The sequence below is a fragment of the Pelodiscus sinensis genome, chromosome 8 (genome assembly GCF_052426305.1).
Source record: "Pelodiscus sinensis isolate ZL-2025 chromosome 8, ASM5242630v1, whole genome shotgun sequence".
Taxonomy (NCBI): domain Eukaryota; kingdom Metazoa; phylum Chordata; order Testudines; family Trionychidae; genus Pelodiscus; species Pelodiscus sinensis.
Window position 1 is genome coordinate 41,976,146 of NC_143059.1, and position 19,555 is coordinate 41,995,700.

General features: G+C 36.5%; 1 protein-coding gene across 9 annotated transcripts in view; it reads left to right on the forward strand.

Moving 5' to 3' along the window:
- IDE (insulin degrading enzyme) overlaps positions 1–6,244 on the forward strand; it is a 135,328-nt gene extending 129,084 nt beyond the window's left edge. For all 9 annotated transcript variants that reach the window (XM_075935171.2, XM_075935172.2, XM_075935177.2 and 6 more), the window contains 3 exons: positions 1,485–1,557; positions 2,766–2,833; positions 3,434–6,244. In XM_075935171.2, the coding sequence (XP_075791286.1) occupies positions 1,485–1,557; positions 2,766–2,833; positions 3,434–3,529 (237 nt within the window). In that variant the 3' untranslated portion in view covers positions 3,530–6,244. The remainder of the gene's footprint in view (positions 1–1,484; positions 1,558–2,765; positions 2,834–3,433) is intronic.
- The last annotated feature ends 13,311 nt before the right edge of the window (positions 6,245–19,555 follow it).

A 19,555-nucleotide genomic window follows, 5' to 3' on the forward strand; every position in this document is an offset into this window, starting at 1 on the left:
CATAGCAGTCTGGACACAGGTGACTTTTTTTTTTTTTTAAAGGCTACTTTAAAAAAAACAACAAAAAAACGGGTAGTCTAGGCATAGCCTGAGATACAAAAAGATAAATAAAGCTGAATTGGATCACGTACATTGTAGCGGAAATGGAAGCAACCCACTATGGTTAAGGTTATATAGCAACCTTCATTTTACCAGTAAAATTAGAGGGTAAAATGTACTCTTTAGTCACTCATAATTTTCTGAATCTTTTCACTATTTCAGCTGAAATTTTTCAGATTTGGTCTCTGCTTAAGAAGTGAGGGTACATTTGTTTTGATTTTAGAGTACTTGAGCAAAGCCAGGTTAGCCATTTTTGAGTAAGATAAATGAAAATGTTTTGTATATTACAGCTATAACACACACTCTTGTGCTTATTTTATATACATGAGAGTATAAATAGCATTAATTTTTATGCAGAATAGCCACAAATTCTACTTAGAGACACTTTCTACATACGGCTCTTTAAACTATCTTCCAAGGTTATGCTTTTGCAAATGTTGCCATCCATCCACAGTACTCACATTCCTTGCTCACCAACTAGAAGACATAGGAATTGGCCTGGGAAGATCAGTTAGAAATAATCCGCAGTATGAACATTAAATATGAGGAAAAACCAGCAAGAATGAAGAGGCAGATATGGCTGATATGCAGGCATTAATGTCAAAAATTGTTTCTGCTCAACTTTGAGTTTTGTTTATCCTTTCCGCTACCCAAAGTATCTCTTCACTTACTTTTAACTAAAGCATCACTTTATCTTATTTAAAAATCTGTTCTTATATTAGTGATAGTGAAAATTAATACATGTATCGTTTTGCTCCTGTTGCATTTTATAAGAATGAGAGACTCATTAAAAATTCAAGACTGCAAATAAAAATTAGTGTAAGATTTCTTTAACGGGTGGTGAATAAGTGTTAACCTGTTTAGTTGTCCAATGTATATACTGTACTCTTGTGATACTACTCCATCCAGTTGAAGTAGATTTCTTTCTATTTTAATGTTTGTTATTCAGTTGCCCCAGGATTCAGGAAAGGATACTAGAAATATTTATATAGTTAGGTGAACTAGCCCAATTGATTTTGATGTCTGTGGTGCTGGGATCTGCTGTTATAGCCCTGTAGAAACTCTGAAGCACCAAAGAACTAGTGTGTAAACCTGACCCCATAGAGGTCAGTGGCAAAATTCTCATTGGTTTTGGAGACAGCATTTCACTGCTGATTCCTGATTAAGAGCTATGAAGGACTGAAACTTTGGTTAAATTTCCAGAGACATGCCCAACATGAGATTCAAAGAATCAAAATGTGACTAACATTAAGCACACTAAAGTTGTGCATTAAATGGTTGTTATCTCTTATAATATGTACACAACATATAACCACCCTTTTTGATGATAACTAGCTGTCACTTAGATTCTGTTGTGCAATAACTGACCTTGCTGCTTTCTTTAGGAGATGTTGGCAGTAGATGCTCCCAGGAGACACAAGGTATCCGTACACGTCCTTGCAAGGGAAATGGATTCCTGTAAGTATTGTGTAGTTTTTTAAACTTTAATCCTCTTTAAGTCAAACAGCAGTGTGTTGTGCAATGCACTATGAAACCAAATTCTGGAAAGGAGGCTTACGGCTTCTTGGGGGAAGGTGTTTTCAACCAGTTATTTTCTACAAGGTTATTTATAAATTTGAAGGAAGTCCACACTGTTGTGGGTTTCCAGCCGTAGTAAAGATGATGAGCTGTCATTCCTTCACCCATTCTGGAGTGTAACACCTTGATCATCAGCTAAATGTCAGTTTGTTATTAGGGTATTTTTGAGGAAAGAAATATATAAAACTCCAACTGGTAATATGAAACACATTGTTCTATATTTGAAATATACATATTGATAATTTTATTTAGATTTTATTTCCAATTAATCAACTAATCTGTTGCAAAACAACTAAGTTGTCATTTACCTATCCTGTTCTACTCTAGGATGAAAATATAAAAACATTTAAAAAAGTTTTAACTAATTATCTCCATGATATTTTGTGCAAAATCATTTGCCAGTTTGCACAATGTTGTGTGTGTGTTGTGAAACTGAGGCTCTGAGATAATTTTTCCCATTTCTAACTTTCATGATTGACTAATCTTCATTAAGTTCTGTTAGCTGTTAATAAAATGCATGAGTAGGAAAATATGTTTTTAAACTGTAAAAATGAAATTAGAATGGTCTGTCTGCCATCTTTCTCTGAAGGAGTAATAGGTGCAGGATTTAGGGTAGCTCCTGGAAAACATAGGGAACATAGATGTATGATTGTTGCAACTGACTATGAGATGTTATCATTGCTTCACACAAATTCACTTAATGATGTATGTATCTATCCGTTAAATACCGATTCTTCTAGACAATGGTTAGAAGTGGTATTGACTAGTGTTCATGAAGTCTTTTATTTAAAACTCTCTTAACTATTTGATTGGAATTATTTAGCCATATAAATTAGGCAGTGAGTTCTGCTAAGTATAAGTAGCATGAGTTATCAAAGCCACTCCAGCTTTAGCAGTTATTCTGAACTTTAAACTTGGATTAGTTTGTTGCATTGCTAAAGATAGCAGTGAAATACAAAGGCAAATACCACAGGAAGGTATTTTAAAATTCACGAGCTATACTTTTAGCTATTTATCTAACGTTCAAGAACTGCTTTGAGAAGAAATTTTGGAAGCTACTGTCTTTCTAAGTTACTTTTGTTTAATAGGTCCCGTGGTTGGAGAATTCCCAAGCCAAAATGACGTAAATCTGGCACCAGCACCCCTCTTGCCACAGGTAAACAAAACAAAACAAAAATATGGATAGGAAAAATTATTTGAAAGTATATAGAAATGGGCACTGACTGAGGGTACAAACTTTTTGAAATCCTGATTGTGACGTTAGCATGACAAATTGAGGTTCAGGCTTACAGCTGCCACAGAACTTCTACTTTTTTACAAACACACTGCTTCTGTAGGTTCAGATTTTATCTTGTGTTTTGAAACAGAAGAGGAAACTTCTGCTTTATGCTGGGCTTTCCAGTTCTTTTTTCCCCTCTTCTCCCTATTAATCCATTATGGAAGCAGTATATGTTTACCGAGCACCCACACTATGGAATAAGTGTATTATAAATATAACCTGACATAATTTGGAATAAATCTGAAAGCTCGGATTAGATTCAAAGCTTAAAAGCCATTTTATAACGTTGTGAGTGTAACTAGTAATGCTAATATATTTTTGAGGACCTGATGATATTATTTCAGGGTAAAAGAGAGCACAAAATAGGATTTGTGTGTATATGGATAGAACAAATAAGTGATAAAATGTGAAAGTGAGCGATTTCTCATTTTAATTGATACGGAGCAATTTTTTTTTTCCAAATGCACTTCTCTGCAGCCTGATGTGATTCAAAACATGACAGAGTTCAAACGCAGCCTACCACTCTTTCCACTGGTGAAACCACATATCAATGTCATGACTTCAAAACTGTGAAGAATCCCAATGGATGAAGAAATGCAAAGGGATCAGTTTCCTTGTGTCTTCAAGGGGTTTCATCATGAACAAACATTTAAAGATTTTTAGGATAAATAATCCTGTCTGTTGTGAGAATCTCTGATTCACTCTTGGTTCATTCGGCATCAATGGTGTGATAGGGATACAGAGAATTAGAAAATTAGTTGTAGTTATGTATCATTTATATTACAAAAGAACTATTGAAAACCAAAATCGACCAGAATATTAAAGGCTCTTTTAGATGAGGTATATTTTTAAATAGTATATCCCTTAAAATTTTCATTATGATAACTGAATATGAAGAAGCCTCCAGAACAAACTGATATTGCTTAAAATGTCCATGTTGTTGAAAAAGGTCATTGAGAATAGCTGTAATAATTATCGTGGGGTTTTTTTCAGGAAAAAAGTATTAAGCCTTTTTGGGGAAAAGAGAGGAGCAAAACTTTTCATAAAAAGGAGGCTTTGACATTTTTGAAGGATAAAGTGTTGAATTATACCTTTTTATTAATTGATCCTCAATGCAACAATCTTGTTTTCTATTTAAGATTTAAGTACGTCAGTGGAAAAGAGGAAATTTTGCAACAAAATAATAAACAAGGGAATTGTGTTTAGCAGAAGAAAAATAATTAAATATATTGGCATGGTTTTAATCTTTATATACAAATTTGGGGACATTTTATATTCGAACTGGTAAAATGCTGGAAACACTTAGGTAGTACATCTTATTTTTGTGAGTTTTATGCTTATCTCTTGATTGTTAATACCTCATTCAATTTCTCAGGGTTGCTCTGAGTTGTTTTCTTCTGGTTAAATAATAAAAAATATTTTAATTGACATGGTTTGTTTCCAGCTGTTCATAAACCGGATGAGGTCTCCAATGTGATTTGCTCAATACATTGTTATATTAAGCCTCAATCCAGTAAAACACTTAAAGAATGTACATCACTGTAAGCATGTGCATAAGTGCTTTACTGGATCAGAGCTTTAGTTTTTGACATAAGCACAGCTGAAGTCAAGTTTGGCCCCATGAATGCATCAATTGAGTTTCCCGTATAGGGCTACATGGCTTAGATGCTTAGTCTTCATACTCCTTTTTCTGTCCTTCAGACATTCAGAGCAAAACAGCAGTATAACACACAAGAGTTAATTCAGGTTACATTACAAAATTAGCACAGGAACACAGTAGCTACATGTACGATTCATAATTTAAATTTGTATAGAAAATACCAGAATAGTATATAATGAATCCAATCTGTCACCCTCTACTGAGCTTAGTGACTTCAAAAGTGTTCTGCCTCAGTAAAAGGGGCAGGAGTAGGCCATAACATACAAAAAGGATTTTTAAAGTTATTTTAGTCTTAAAATATTTTGTGTGTTATTAAACAATCTTGCTTTTTGAAGTTATAGAATTTACTGTATATGCTTAGGCAGGTCAGGATGTGCTAAACACTGAAAACTTAAGGACCTGATCATGTGAACATTTATTACCAGACAAAGCACTTAGTACTATAAATATCATTGACATTTTTGAGACTTTGCCCACTGTTAACAGACTCCGAACCTACGGTCCTAATTAAATACATGTGTAGCATTATTCACATGAGGAAGTCCCATTAGCCCATTGAGGTTAATAGGACTACTCATAGGAATAAAGCAAAATATTGGCTTCAGTGGAATTATTTACGAGTAACATGATAGACATGCTAAAGTGTTTACAGAATCAGGGCCTGAGTTTGTTTATCCAAGAAATGCTGCTTTAATTGAATAAATGCTATCAGCATAAATGCTGTTCAAAGATTTACAGCATAAATTGTGTTTACAAAGAATAGTTTTGAAAATGTGCTGTTTCCATGTGATATTACCTGTTGTCGATGAAGACCAACAGCATCTCTCTAGCCTGAAGGAAAAAATATAAACACACTATAGGAAAAAATGAAATGCTGCTATTTTTTACTCTTTACCATATTCTTCCTGAACGTTTCACACATTATGGATTTCTTACCCATAATGCATTTTTGTTTATAATTTCCTATTGATTAAAATATATGTATTATAAGTATTAAAATGAATTTTGACTGCACACTATACAAATTATATATTTTGGGATTTAGTATTTAAATGTAGCACTCTTATGGTGAAGAAAAACAGCCTCTATTTTGTATAAAAATTATAAAGTGATATGATCTCAAATCTTAACAATATATATATATACACAAACACACATACAATCACACACCCATTTCTTTACATAAAGATTGGAGTGATGTTATTTTTAACACAGTACCGCAAATCATTTTTTTCCAGAAAAGAACATTTAGTATTTTGAAGTTCTGGAGTGTAAGTGAGAACTCATGTAGTTTGCCAGCAACTTTTAATTGCTTTTAAGTGTTCTCCAGCATTTTACAGTTTCTGAGTTTGATATAGCAGTACAGTTTGATAACTCAGGCATAAAAATGGATTCATTTGAATGGATCCAAAGCTGCAGTGTCTACAAGCAATAACAGACTACCTAGAATACACTGTAATTCAGTTCAGTGCTTGTTAAATTAAGTTTATGTAACAAAGCATAAATTATTAGATTACAGTAATTTTTGAAGTGCTATTTTGAGAACTTGATATCAAAGTGGGTGCATGTGACACAGCCATTATGACAGAGTGCTAGTTACCCTGTTTACAATAAACTATCTGATTTAATCTTTGGAGTTCTTAATTTGTTTTATTTTTATTTGTTCCATTTTGGTAATGTTACATCTATCAGCTGAAGTGTTGGTTTTTCTACAGCATTGATCATGAAGTGCTTCTGATTGAACTGCCTGGACTGGCTGTGATTGCTTTCAAGTGCTTCCAATTCATTTCTGCCAGAGGGCAGTGCTGCGTGTTGCATACATATGCTGATAGCTTCCTTACATGAAGATTAGAAGATTTTCTAACACATAGATTTTGTATATAGGCAGACATCTCTCTCGGGGGTTGTTTTTTTTAAAAAAAGAAAAAGTAATTATAATGGAAGTTTTTAAAAATTACCAAATCTTGAACTAGCAATCTTGGAGCAGCCTGTAAACCTAACCATCACTGCAGCTTGATAGTATTATATTTCGGTAGCTTTTTTTTAGTCACTATTGCAGTAATTTTCTAAACATATAAAAGAAAATACCTGTTACTAGGATTAGACATAAGTGAGGCTGTGCACTGGTGAGATTACTGGTAGAACTATTAAGTGATGTGAGTTCTGAGTGCAAATAGTGTCAGCATCCTTTTTTGTTACCCTTGCTGGCAGCAGGCTCCTAGAAAAAAGTGTCTCTTAGGTTGCAAGGAGAAACAGTCTGAAGGGTGATGGTGTTGGGAAGAAAGATTGGAAGAACTTGACAGTTTTAGAGTAAGGTTACAGGTTTGTCATTAGTGGGGAGGAGGATGCCAAAAGCATTTGACTTTTGAGAAATGAACTGTGAAGACTACTAATTTATCCACAATACACCTAGTCTAGTATCCTATCTTTGACAGTGGCCACCAACAGATGTCTTAGGGGGACTCTTGTTAGAAGGCAGAAGTGAAATAATCTCCCCAACATTAGGTCTCATCCTGATCTTTAATGGCTAAAGACTGGCTTAAATCCTGAAACATAAGATATACATTTCTCTTCACAAAATGTATTCCTAATTATATATTGGGATATTCTTGTTAGCCATATAAATGTCCAGTCCTTTTCCTTGACTGTTATTGGCCTGAAAGACTTCCTGTGGCAATTACTTCCACATTTTCAACACATGTATGAAACAATATTTTCCTTTATCTCTTTTGAAATTTCCCTTATCTCAGTTTCATTGACTGCTCAACATTCTTGTGTTATGGGTAATGTCAGTTTTCCCTTTCTCAGTCTACTTTCTCTAAAACATTTTTTAAATTATGGCCCTTCTTATTCATCTCCTTTCTTAAATCTCTTCATACGAGTTTTCCATACACATTTCTGACTGCAGCAAAGTGAGCAGAGGCCTTCATTGTGCAGTCTGCAATAATGACCAGGTCCATTTTTGAGTCGACACAGTTAGTTAATTTATTATTCAAATCAGTTTCAGATTTATTATCCAGATTCAAATCAAGTTTTGCACATTTTGTGGTTGCATGCCCCCAAATACACAGTGTTTGTATACACAAAATATTTTAAATGTATGATTCCAGGAAGCTCAATAGATCTACAAGCCTTTTCCTATGTTACTGTAAAGGAAGTAGAGATAAAAATTTCAACTACTTCTCCTACCTTTGATATTCTTTCAGAAGAGGCCAAGCATATGGTCAGCCTTGAGTCTGTCTGTAAAGCTCGACAATACACACAGTTTGAAATTGATAGGTGAACATTATGCACTCTGGGGGCATGAAGCACAAAGGATGTAACATTCAAAGAGAAATCTGAGTAGGAAGTCAAGGGTTCCAGTAAAGTAAAAAAATGTCAGTGTAAAACCTAGTAAAATCATATTGTACTATCTTAAACTATGAGATTATGTCCAGCTTCAATTTATCAAATTTTAGGCATCTAAATAAGATTAGTATATAAAATATTTATTAATTTGTAGATAAACATATTTTGTAACCTATTCAATGTCCCAGTTCTTAGCGAGGGCTAAATGCAAAGCAAGGTTCTGGCTTAAAACTATTAAAGGAATTTATTTGACAAAGAAATGTGGGAGCCAGTTTAAAACACCTGGAACTATAATGTGCTTATGGGTGGACCAGTATGTGAATAAGCTTTTATATTTTGGAATTCCTACTTTGGAAGTATACCTATCTTAAGTCAGTTATGAATTATAAAATATAGATAACCCTATGTAAATGTATACAAATTATATACTGTATTGTGGCATTTGCTCACATACGACACCAACCAATAAAAATACAGTTAAAAATTAAAAGCTGAACCACTGTAACATACTGTGCATACTCTGTGTGTAAAAGGTGAAAATAGCTAATTGCATGATACATTGCACCCCTGTCTCTGATAACTCAGTCATGTATAATCTGTCTCATCTAACCTATATTATAAACTTTTTGGGAAAGGACCATCTGTGATGTTCATAAATTGTCATGCACTTATCTGGCCCTGCATAAAGAATAATCTTTAATAAACTGTTTAAATATCAGATCCAGTAATTAAGATTTAATAGACCTGTTTTCATGTAACTCTTACAGTCCTATTAGCATTAGTATCATCAAGCTTTGAAAGTATCAGAATGATACATGGTAGGATCTCATCACTCTCTTTAAATTGGTCATTCCTTTTGAATAAGATGAGAGAATTAAGAAGAACCACAAGAAAATAATTCATTTTGGGAATTAAATCCTCACTATATTGTATAATTCAGATGTCTAACGTGGAGTAATTAATTTGCTTCATAGTATTTAAGGATAATCTAAAATAACAACATTCCTCATCTATTCCCAAAGGTTCCAAAATATGTAAACTGTAAACTCATTGTTGTCCTAAGAACATTTTAAAGAGCAATTTAAAATTGCAGAGTTACTAATATTTGAATAGTGTTAATAGCTCTGCCATTGTAATATATTCAACATGTTTTTTCAAATGACCACATTAGGACCCTAGCTGTTGGAAAGCACTCAGTGCAGACAAACCCTTATGTCTACTAAGAGTCCTTCTGGCTTCCCACTTTGCATAATTGGGCCCTTTGGAATAGCTCTGCAGACCTGTGAGACAGTATATGTTGCAAGATGTCGACCAAGCTGACTTACAGTTCCATAGGAATCATTGTAAGCTACTAGGGAGAAAAGTTCTAAAAATCAAGAAAGGAAATGGTCTACATTTGTAAGATATACTATAAAAAAAACCCCTAAATTAATATCAATATTATATATTTTAAAAATTGTGTAGAGACCTTTTTAAGTGACTCATCACCTAGCAGTTCTGGATGATGTAAACTGAGTTAGGTCTATTTAGTGGGGTACTCATCACATAAACTAAGAAGGTAGGAGGCACTCAATAGAGAAATTTTAAATGAACTGAAAATAATCCACATACACCACCCATCCCACTGGAAATTACTGGTTTACAGAAGATCCTAGGATGAATTGTGAATCGTGATATTAGAGACCCCATCTGTCAAATACCACTGTTGACAGAAATTTGCATTATTCTTAGAAGAGTATAAGTTAACTGCTACCACAGAACCTAAAGAGTCTTGCCCCCAATGGATGACACCACATGATCTCCTTGCCAATGGCTAGGATCGTAATGCCTGCTGCTGTTTCCTAGGTCTGGGAAGGTTAATGAAAGAAGGGAGTAGAAAGAGATCTTCCTCCAGTCTTATTGTCTCCCTGTCATTCTTCAATGTTTCTAATGTGCTCTAAAGAACGATGACTTTTGATGGTTCAGAAGTTAGGCTACATCTACACTGGCAGCTGCTTGCACAAGAACTGTTGCGGAAGAATTCTTGCACAAAAAGTCTTCCCAAGAGTGTGTCTACACTGGCATGTGCTTTTGTGCAAGAGCATCTATGGCACTGTGGACGCTGTCTTGCACAAGAAAGCTCTGATGGCCATTTTAGCCATAGGGGTTTATTGTGCAAGAAATTCATGTTGCCTGTCTATACTGCCCTCTTGCACAAGAGGGCTTATTCTTCGTGGGGAGAGGAATAACTCTTCCGGAAGAAGCCCTGTTTTCCAGCGCTAAACTGTAAGTTTACTTGTGCAAGAACGCAAGTGCAGTATAGACACCCGGCAAGTTTTTGCGCAAGAACAGCTGTTCTTGCGCAAGAAGCCACCAGTGTAGACGTAGCCTTAAAGTTTATGTAAAAAATCTGCACCTTGTTGAGTTTAACACTCAGTAAGTAGTCCTGAGGTCATCCCTTAATGTATCATTGAAGTGTAGTCCTACTCTGAAAAGTAACACCATTAAAATCAGAGCTGCTTAGTCAACTAATCTGTTGCCTATGCAAATTTAGAGTAATGTCACCTTAATTTACTGACAAGCTTTCACTACATTTTAATCCTGCTAGTCCTACATCTAAAAGAGGAGGATTTTTTTTCTGTTCCTCCTTTTGCCCCATTACTAGAATTGCTTGTTAAATTTGCCAGTTACACAGATAACCGGTGATACAATGTGGCCCCAAACCTGTGAACACTTAACACAGATGCTTAACTTTAGCCACTCACATATTTAAAGTTAAGCATGTGCATAAGTATTATCAGTTTATAATTGTACTTAATCTTGTGCCAAATCCAGGCCTTGATCTAGCATGCACGTTTGTTGCACAGGTATAAAAGAGCAGAATTTGATCTGTAGACTCTTTTACTGCTGAGAATGAAGGGCAATGAAAGATCACAAGAATAGAACTACACTTTAAATTATAATTTGAGGAGGAATGGTCAGATTTGTGGCCTATATTAATAATTTAAAACCATTTATTAACCAAGCCACAGCTGCAGGGTGAGTATGATCGGGTTTGCTTTACAACTCCTTCTGTGAGTCTTCCCTCTGCACTGTGCCAGATTAGGGTTGCAGAGAGTGCTCATCATGAAGTTGGTGTTGTTGCTTTAGTAAAATGTTTGGGAACAATGGGTTTAGTAGTAAGTAGTCATTTAGTTCTTTGATCCCTTGGCCATCTATAAATGTCAGACTTCCCTTGTCATTTCAAACTGTTAACAACAAATAATTTCCCCTCCTTTATTTATTATGTGCCATTTAGAGCCTTGCTAATGGATTTTTAGCACTTTTCTGATCTTAGTATAAAATGAAAAATATGCTATCTGTGCTTTTCACACTTAATTTTTGAGAGGTTCTGTTGTCATATCATACTTTGGCATTTAAGGGCTGTTATAAAGAGCATGGTGATTCATTGTTCTCCGTATCTACTGAAGTAAGGCAAGATGTAATGGACTTAATCTGCAGTAAATCAGATTTAGGTTAGATAATAGGAACATCTTTCCATAAGGATAGTTAAGATCTGGAATGGGTTTCTCATGGAGAGTGTGTAATCTCTGTCATTGGAGGCTTTAAGAAAGGGGTAAATAAACACCCATCAGGGATGGTTTATGTACACTTGAGCCATCCTCAGAGTAGGAAGCTGGACTTGCTGACTTCTCAAGATCCCTACATTTCAGTGAATTTATGAATGTGATTTTGGAGGGGTTAATTTGTAGCTTTTTTGATATATCAAAGCTTAAAGAAAATTTGCTATGCAATTTTAAAAAAAAGCTGTATTATTATTTAAAACATACTTTCCTTTATAGAAAGTGTCATTTTTATACAACTTTTTTTTCTAAAAGTGTAAACGTTAATATGATTGCTTGGAAAAGAATGCATTACTAAAATAAAAGAATAAAAATGTCCTTCTAAAAGATCAGTTATCAATAGTGAGGCTTTCATGGTATCTTTCCTTCACACTGACAACAGGTTAAAATTCTTGGTGCTATGAGGGAGCATTGTGGGTTTTTTGTTTTTGTTCTTATTGTTGTTCCATGTAATAATGTGAAGTCCTTTAAGAAGTTGTGCATCTCACCTTCTTTGTGCATGAACTGCGTTTCTTCATATTTTCATGAGGAAAATCTTGAGGAGTGTGTGGTTTTAAAAAATAAATGGTAACCTTAAGAAGAAAATTTAAAACATTTGAGATTAGTTCACAATCACAACATGCTGCACTTGTGAGGAATGTGTTTGTTATAATTATAACCATTGAAGTTCTGTCTTTTCCAAAACTATACTGTTGTGATGTCTGTCATTTGTCTCAAGTTCTTTCTTTCTGACAATCTAACACATAATATAAATTCTTTTAATATTTTTAACCTTTATTTATACAACTTCTGTTTTGTCTTGATGCCAGAAATTAATAACATTAGTACAAAATAAAGATGTTGAACGTATCCATGAAAATGTAGTTGTTTACTTCTGTTTCTACACCAGTACTGAGTTTGAGGGAGTTGAATTTGTACAAAAATAGCTCCGTTTCTCCCTGCTGAATAGTGGCAATACTGTAAAGCTTGCGGTATCTCACTGTCTGTAGTGTATAAGTTACTGGCATCAGAAATACTGAATTATGAAGCGGATATTAGCATAAGCACTGCCAGAAAAGAAAATAATTCCAACCTCATTTAAAAACTGGTGCCCTTAGTTTTGTGTCCCTCATTTTGGGTCTATGTTCCCAATGTAGGATTTAACTGAAACATGGAGTTGTAAGCCTGAGACTACTGAAAAACTTTTCCTTTTATACAGCTGACTATCACCATTTCTACCAAAGTGAAGTGAAAATTGCCTTTTAGTAAGTACTATTGGAAATCCTCATGTAAAGGATTTTTGCAGAGCACAGTTGTTTGGTTTGCAACACCGCAATGTGAAGCTAAACACCAGCAGGACATCGTTCTATGGCACTATACTCTCCTATTTTTCCTGGGAGACTCCTGATTTTTGCTGCCATCTCCCGAGGAGACGAGGACTCTGCAGGAAGTGGGGTGAGATCCTCTAGCTTGATCTGCTCCTAGTCTCATGATCTGTAAGTCACAGAGATCTGGATTGAGAGAAATCCCCACTTCCAGTTAGAAGCCAGTAGAGGTTCTGCAGGAGGTAACCTCATAATAGCAGCAGCTGTCCATCCCTGTTCAATACTGGATGTCTGCATCTGAAGCTGGCCCAGAGGAAACCCAGGACCTACTGCTTCCACTGCTGAAGGCGAGTCCTTGTTTGGTACCTGTTATTCTAGCTGTTGCCTTGCAGCAGCCCTCAGTACCGTTCCACTCTCGCACATAAATGGGGTCTAAAGCCCCAGAACAAATCCATTTCAGCTTTCTAGGAAGTAGAAACATGCAATGCAACAAGCCCCCAAATACCATCCACATAAATATCACCTGTTTGTAGCAGTCATGAGAGCAGGGAGCAAGATTAGAACATTTTTAAAAAGGTTTTAAATTGCGTACGTGTCTCGACCAGCCTTGCTACAGCCCAGAAGTCACAATGGTGGAGATGGTTAAATATAACTAATTAACTGCAGGCCGTGTTGTCCTTTCATGTGCATCCATTCGCTCAGCTTACTGTGCTGCTGTGCCAGGTGGAAAGACTTCTCCAGAGCACATCAATTTTTTCTTTCCTTGGGTGAAGGCCTGTCCAATCTGAATGTTGCAGAGCTGTGGTCCTGGGCATTGCATGGACTCAGGCTGAGATTTAGTTTTTTTCTTCTTCAAAGCAGAGTGTTCTGGTGAAGCTGGGGCATATTTAAAAGGAAGCTGCAAGTGCCAATGTTAGACTTCACCAGCCACAGAGCAAGAGAAAGATCAGAGAAGAGTGTGTGTTCTGAATCTGAAAAACTGAAATTCAAGGGTTACTTGAATCCCATCTTCATATAGTTTTCTGTGCTATTTCAAGTGTGGCTAGTGCTTATAAGTGAGAGACTGGGTCCCTGTTCCAAAGAGATTATGAGCTGAATAAGTTTTCTTACTAAACCTGCTGCAGTGTGAGCCTCCTCTTAGCCTCGTCGTGTCTGTGGATTCAGTGACCTGATGGCCTTCATGGGAGGACTCATCATATTTGAGAACTTTGTTTAGCTCACTCTTTCTATGAAAATACAAAGATTTTTTTTTTCCTGGCTTTGGGAAATTGAACCTAATTTGATACTCTAGCAAGAGGTATGAAAAGTTTAGAGGAATGACTGGAAGGAGGAAAAATAATATTGCAGAGTTTGGCTTGAAATAGTGTGCTTTATTAACATACTCTTTTGAAGACCAATTTGAACTCTTGGGTGAGCTCTCAACTGAATAATTGCTCTGTATTAGAATTATGTAAATTCTCATTTGCTGTGATTAAATCACCAACCATGATCTTATTCAAAATAATAATTCCCGTTTGTCTCCTCATGTCATTTTTTACTTTAGCAGATTTATTTAAAATAAAACTGTGAGACCAATACAGAGCTGGTATTAGAACTTTCTATGGTCTGATGTTTTACCATTGTTTGAGTCTAAAATGGTGTAACTAGCATATGAAGGAGCCAGAAGACTGTGCAAGTGCAGGTTAAAATTAAAGGTCTATTCTAAATTGCACCTTTAAATTCCTCTCTTCTGGCATCTTGGTGCACCAGCTTTCCCTGAAATATTTTTCACATATAAACTCCCATATGTGTGTTTATAATCAAACGGATAGGTATCTTTCAATGGTGTCCCTAGTCTCGGTCTGTCAGTGCGTGGAAATGGGTGACAGGGGAGAGATCACTTGATTTCCTATTCTGTTAATTCCTTCTGGGGTACCTGACATTGGCCACTGTCAACAGACAGGATACTGGGCTAGGTGGACATTTGGTCTGACCCTGTATGGTTGTTCTTATGATAAATTCAGAAGTGATGTATAGTGGGACATGTGAGTGGGTGCAAGTCTAAGGAGTCTTAAGTTGGTGCATCATATATTTTTGAAAAGGCCACAAAAAAACATTGCTCCAGCTACCCTCCTGACTCAAATCCATGTTTGAATTTTGTAATATCTCTGAAGATGACTTTGACAGTGGTTTTCAAACTATGGGTTGAGACTCAGTACTGGGTTGTGGAATGTCAGGCACTGGTTCTCGTTGCTGCAGGTTGATCAGTGGGGGTGCTAAGGCAGGCTATGCAGACTGCACAGCATCCCAGAAGCTGTCAGCGAATGTTACTACCTATAGGACAACAAATTGATTGAGAAAACATTGTTTCAAGTGTTTTATCAAAAGTCACAGTTCTCAGCTCTGAGCCAATTTGGGAAAGACTGGCCCCATGACAGTTCTAATTTAATCACCTTGAAGAGCAAGTGCATTTCAATTCCTTGTAAACATGCCATAGCTGAAGTACACACTTATGATTTTCTTTTGTCTAATTGATTTGTTATGAAGAATATTCCATTTTTCTTAGACATTGAAGTAAACTGTAGGGCTGGGGACCCTACAATTAATATTCTTTTGTTGGCTCACTCCCAACACTGACAAAACAGAAAACCACGTCCTCCGTTATTTAAAAGAAAATGGTTAAGCAAAAAGGAAAGTTCTGATGCAAACTTGAAATAAATTAAATCTCAGCACTTTCCTTTCACCTCTTAGTACTGCCATTTCTAAATAACCTCTGTCATGCTGAACATGACTTCAACATAGTGCTGGCTGGGGAGTTGAGGGTTGAGCGCTGAGCTCACTGTTCTTCCTTACATGGTGGTGCATTGTTCTATCATCAAAAGTCTGAGGAAGTGATTTTTCAGGATCATCTGAATCAGCAAAAGGCTGTTCTATTACTCCCATTCCAGAAAGCAAATGCAACAAAGTTCCTTCTGCTCCAGAGAGGTGTGTAAGGAAGTGTCCCATGCTTAGTAATATGTATGTATGAACCAAGCCAGATACTGTCTCCAGAATTCCAATTACAGTAACAGTGTAAGCACACAGGAGAGGTTAGACTCCCTGCTTGCACTAACCACCTGTTTGTTCTGACTGGATAATAAAACTAATCATGGAGCAACATATGCTTTTATGCATGCTCAGCCTATAAGTGTGACTTCTCAAAGCACCACACCTCAAGCAAAGATAGGTCAACTCACAAGGAAAGAAACAACCAGATCAAAAGCAAGTTGGGACTTTGCTGATTTCATAACATGATTCAAGTCAAATTTTCAGATGTGGTTAAGTCTTGTTCAGAAGAGACAGAGGCACTCGAGTCTCACTTATTACAAGGCAATAACACTCAAGTGCCTGGGTTACTACATGCTCTTGAAAACGTTACCTATAATCTGTGTTGTGATTGTCAGCAATGCTACCTGGTCACAATGCCAGTTTGTAATTCAGGTGTACTAGTGTAATGTTAGTCTTAGAATGGAAAACAGCCCAAATTGGAGGTGGAACAGCCCCCTCCCACTTCTGGTTGACCATGAGTTGCTCTATTTTTGAACACATCATACACATGCCATAGATAACTGAAGCAACAACTGAAATGGAAGACACCTTTACCCTTATTTTGCTCAAAAGAGGAACTAAGGTATGTAAACTGACATAGAAGGAAACAAACTTTGCATGTTGAAGTAGAGCCAAGTGTAAAAAATTCATCAGAAAACCTGAATGGTGGAGGGTGGACATAGATTGTTACCAGTATACAAACCAGCCTCTTAATCCAGCACCACAAATGGGAAGAAGTCTATGGAGGCTTCTCTCTCTCTAGTATTGCTGGGGCCAATTGGTTAATTTCTGATTAATCTTCATTTCATTTTTGTTGAAAGACTTATTTGTTGCTACATTTCAGTTGTGCTGGGGATGGGATCCTAGCACAAAGTGACTAAAGCTGGCTTGGTTGGCCATGGGACTGTTTTCAGTGGGATGGAAATGAGTAGCAACTCTTATGCCAGTCCATTTTCCGTTTCTACAATGGGGAGCTGCAATGTCCCAGAGCCATGCACAGATGGTTTCAGGTCTACAACCGCCTTTGTATCCCCCTCAGCTTCTTTTTCCGCTGTGTACATTTAGGTGGAGGGATCGGTAACTGTGGGGTGGAGATGGAAAGGCATATTGAAAAAGAGAAGATGTAGGTCTTCAATTTTTGTATAATTTCCATGCTGTGTCAGTGTTATTGTAAGGCATTGGGAAATTGTAAATCTAGCAATAGAATTTGATTTAAAAATATTGTAAGTATAATGCTTTGTATGGAAGCGTAAAGGAACATAAGTTTTGCTTGGCTTAGTCAGCATTAAGTAACATGAAATGTCTGACCTGAAACAGTAAATGTCTGACAGGGGCATTCAAGCAATTTGATATTTCTCTGTGCTTCCAAAATTGATTTTTTCTACTGTTTTCCTTAAGTCGATTCAGAAATCTTTCCTATTCACTAATGATACTGAAATGTTCAGTGCATGTCAATACCTTCAACCTGACATACTGAAAGGCCACAGATTCCCAAACTCACTCCTAGGCTGGTCTCTATTTTAATAGAAATTGTGCACCTGACCTACCTCCTGTTTACTTGTAGAAGTAACACCAGGGAATGTAGGTATTTTAGCTGCAAACAAGGTGGCAAAGCCAGTGCCATGTAATGCTAGCTAAGACTCTTGCCACTAGTTTTGTTTGTTTTGGCCTTTTGGATTAACAAACAAAACCTTCTGTAAGAGGTGCTCTTTAAATATCAAAAAGCCTGCTTAGGCTTATTAATCCAGCCTGGGTGGAGAGGGAGAGGGAGGCAGGTCATGCTGCCACAACTGATCACAAAAGGGGTGCACCAAGGCAGCCTACACTAGAACAGCTTTTACAGAAATAACGAACACCCACTGAGGAAACGCTATTGAATGTAAGCCACTGCATATCAATAAATGGAAAGTAAAAGCAATTCACGTTAGTGGTTTCCTATGTATAGTTTTTCAATCTTGTCCCTATTAGTCATTCTGTTTCTATTTACTGCTGCTTTTATCAATAACCAATGTCTTGTAATAAAGAGAACTTTTATCTAAGATAGCATTACAAAATAATAGGTTTCAGTTTTTGAAAATTCAGTACAAAATCTGAGCTATATGCTTCTACAACTCTGGCAAAGACTACTGTTCAATTTCCACAAATAGTTACACAACTTCAATTTTCACCTGCATTATTTTCTGGCATTTTCCTTGGAGGAAAAAAAAATCCCCTCTAAGTGATTCAAAAGTGTGTGGAATTCACATGCCTTCTCCTCTTTGCCATTACCTTTAGAACCAAAAGATCAATGTATAACAAACACATATGCTGACCTGCAAATGAAGCTTTGTCATCATAGCTAATCCAAAGTACTTCTCTGATAGTAGGAACTGCAACAACTGTTTGGTTTCAGTAAATCCTTTCTGCATAAGTTGCTTATAATAGTGTCCACCAAGCTAAAGCAAGAAGGGATCATCATTCCAGAAATGCATCCAGGATGGGAGCTTCCACAAAATATACTGCATGCAATGTTACTACTTAACAGTCTAATCTCAAATAGTCAAAATGGCAACTCTTCCCTACTTGACTCTCTGGCAATGACAAAAGGCAAGCATAACCACCCTCAGAGACATGTCGGAAGAAAATAAGATCCCACTGTCTGTTGTATCTGAAGGACATCAGAGACCAAAAAGGTATATTGACTATCACTAGACAGATCATGATCCAGCTACTATTTGTGTGTTCTGTCCTTGTTCTCTACATCAGTTTAATAGCTCTGCAGAGAACAAATCCTCAAAGTGATTTTTTGGCTCTGAGGATAACATGCCCTACTAACAGGAATATTTTGAAACTAAATCTAACCACAGGAATTTGCAGCTTCAGAAAATTTCTCCTAAGAGCTATAGCACTCTTGCTAGATCGCTATAGCACATCTTCTTCCCACCAAGGCCTCAGTTCAGAAAAGCATACTTATTAGGGATGTAAGAGTTAAACTGGTTAACTGATACGCTGATGCTTACTGGTTACCTTTATCTGTTAAACTTACATGAACTGGTAGCCCCATGGTTAACCACATAACTGAAATAATTTATCAGTTACATAATTAATATTTTTATACATTTTACTTCCATAATCTCTATACAGGATGGCAGTTAAGCAAAAACAGATATTTAAATTAAGCATAAAGTTCTTTCCTGAATGAAGTCGATGTTGCAGTGAGGAGGTGTGATGCTTAGTATGGGAAGCCAGACTTGTGGTAACTCAGCTTGAACTAACATTAAAAATAGTAGTCTGAACACTGCACCTATGGCTTTGGCTCAGGCTAATCATCAGAGTTCACGCCTACCTGATGCCTTTGGTCCAAGCTAGGAATGTAATAGTGTAGTCAATTAATGGATAAGCAAAAGCTTATAGGTTAATGGTATAGACTATATGCATCTCTCTCACCAGTAATTTTTTTTTTAGGAGGATGGCCAACAGCCTCTCTCAGTCCTGGCTTGTGAAGAGTCCAGGGCCTACCCCCGCTGTGGCTCAGCATTTAAGAGGTGACAGGTAGTTCATGAGGGGAACTGGGTCTGGGACTTATCACCTCCCAGACCAGCTCCTGCCTGGCACCCCATGCTGCTGCGTCTGATACAGA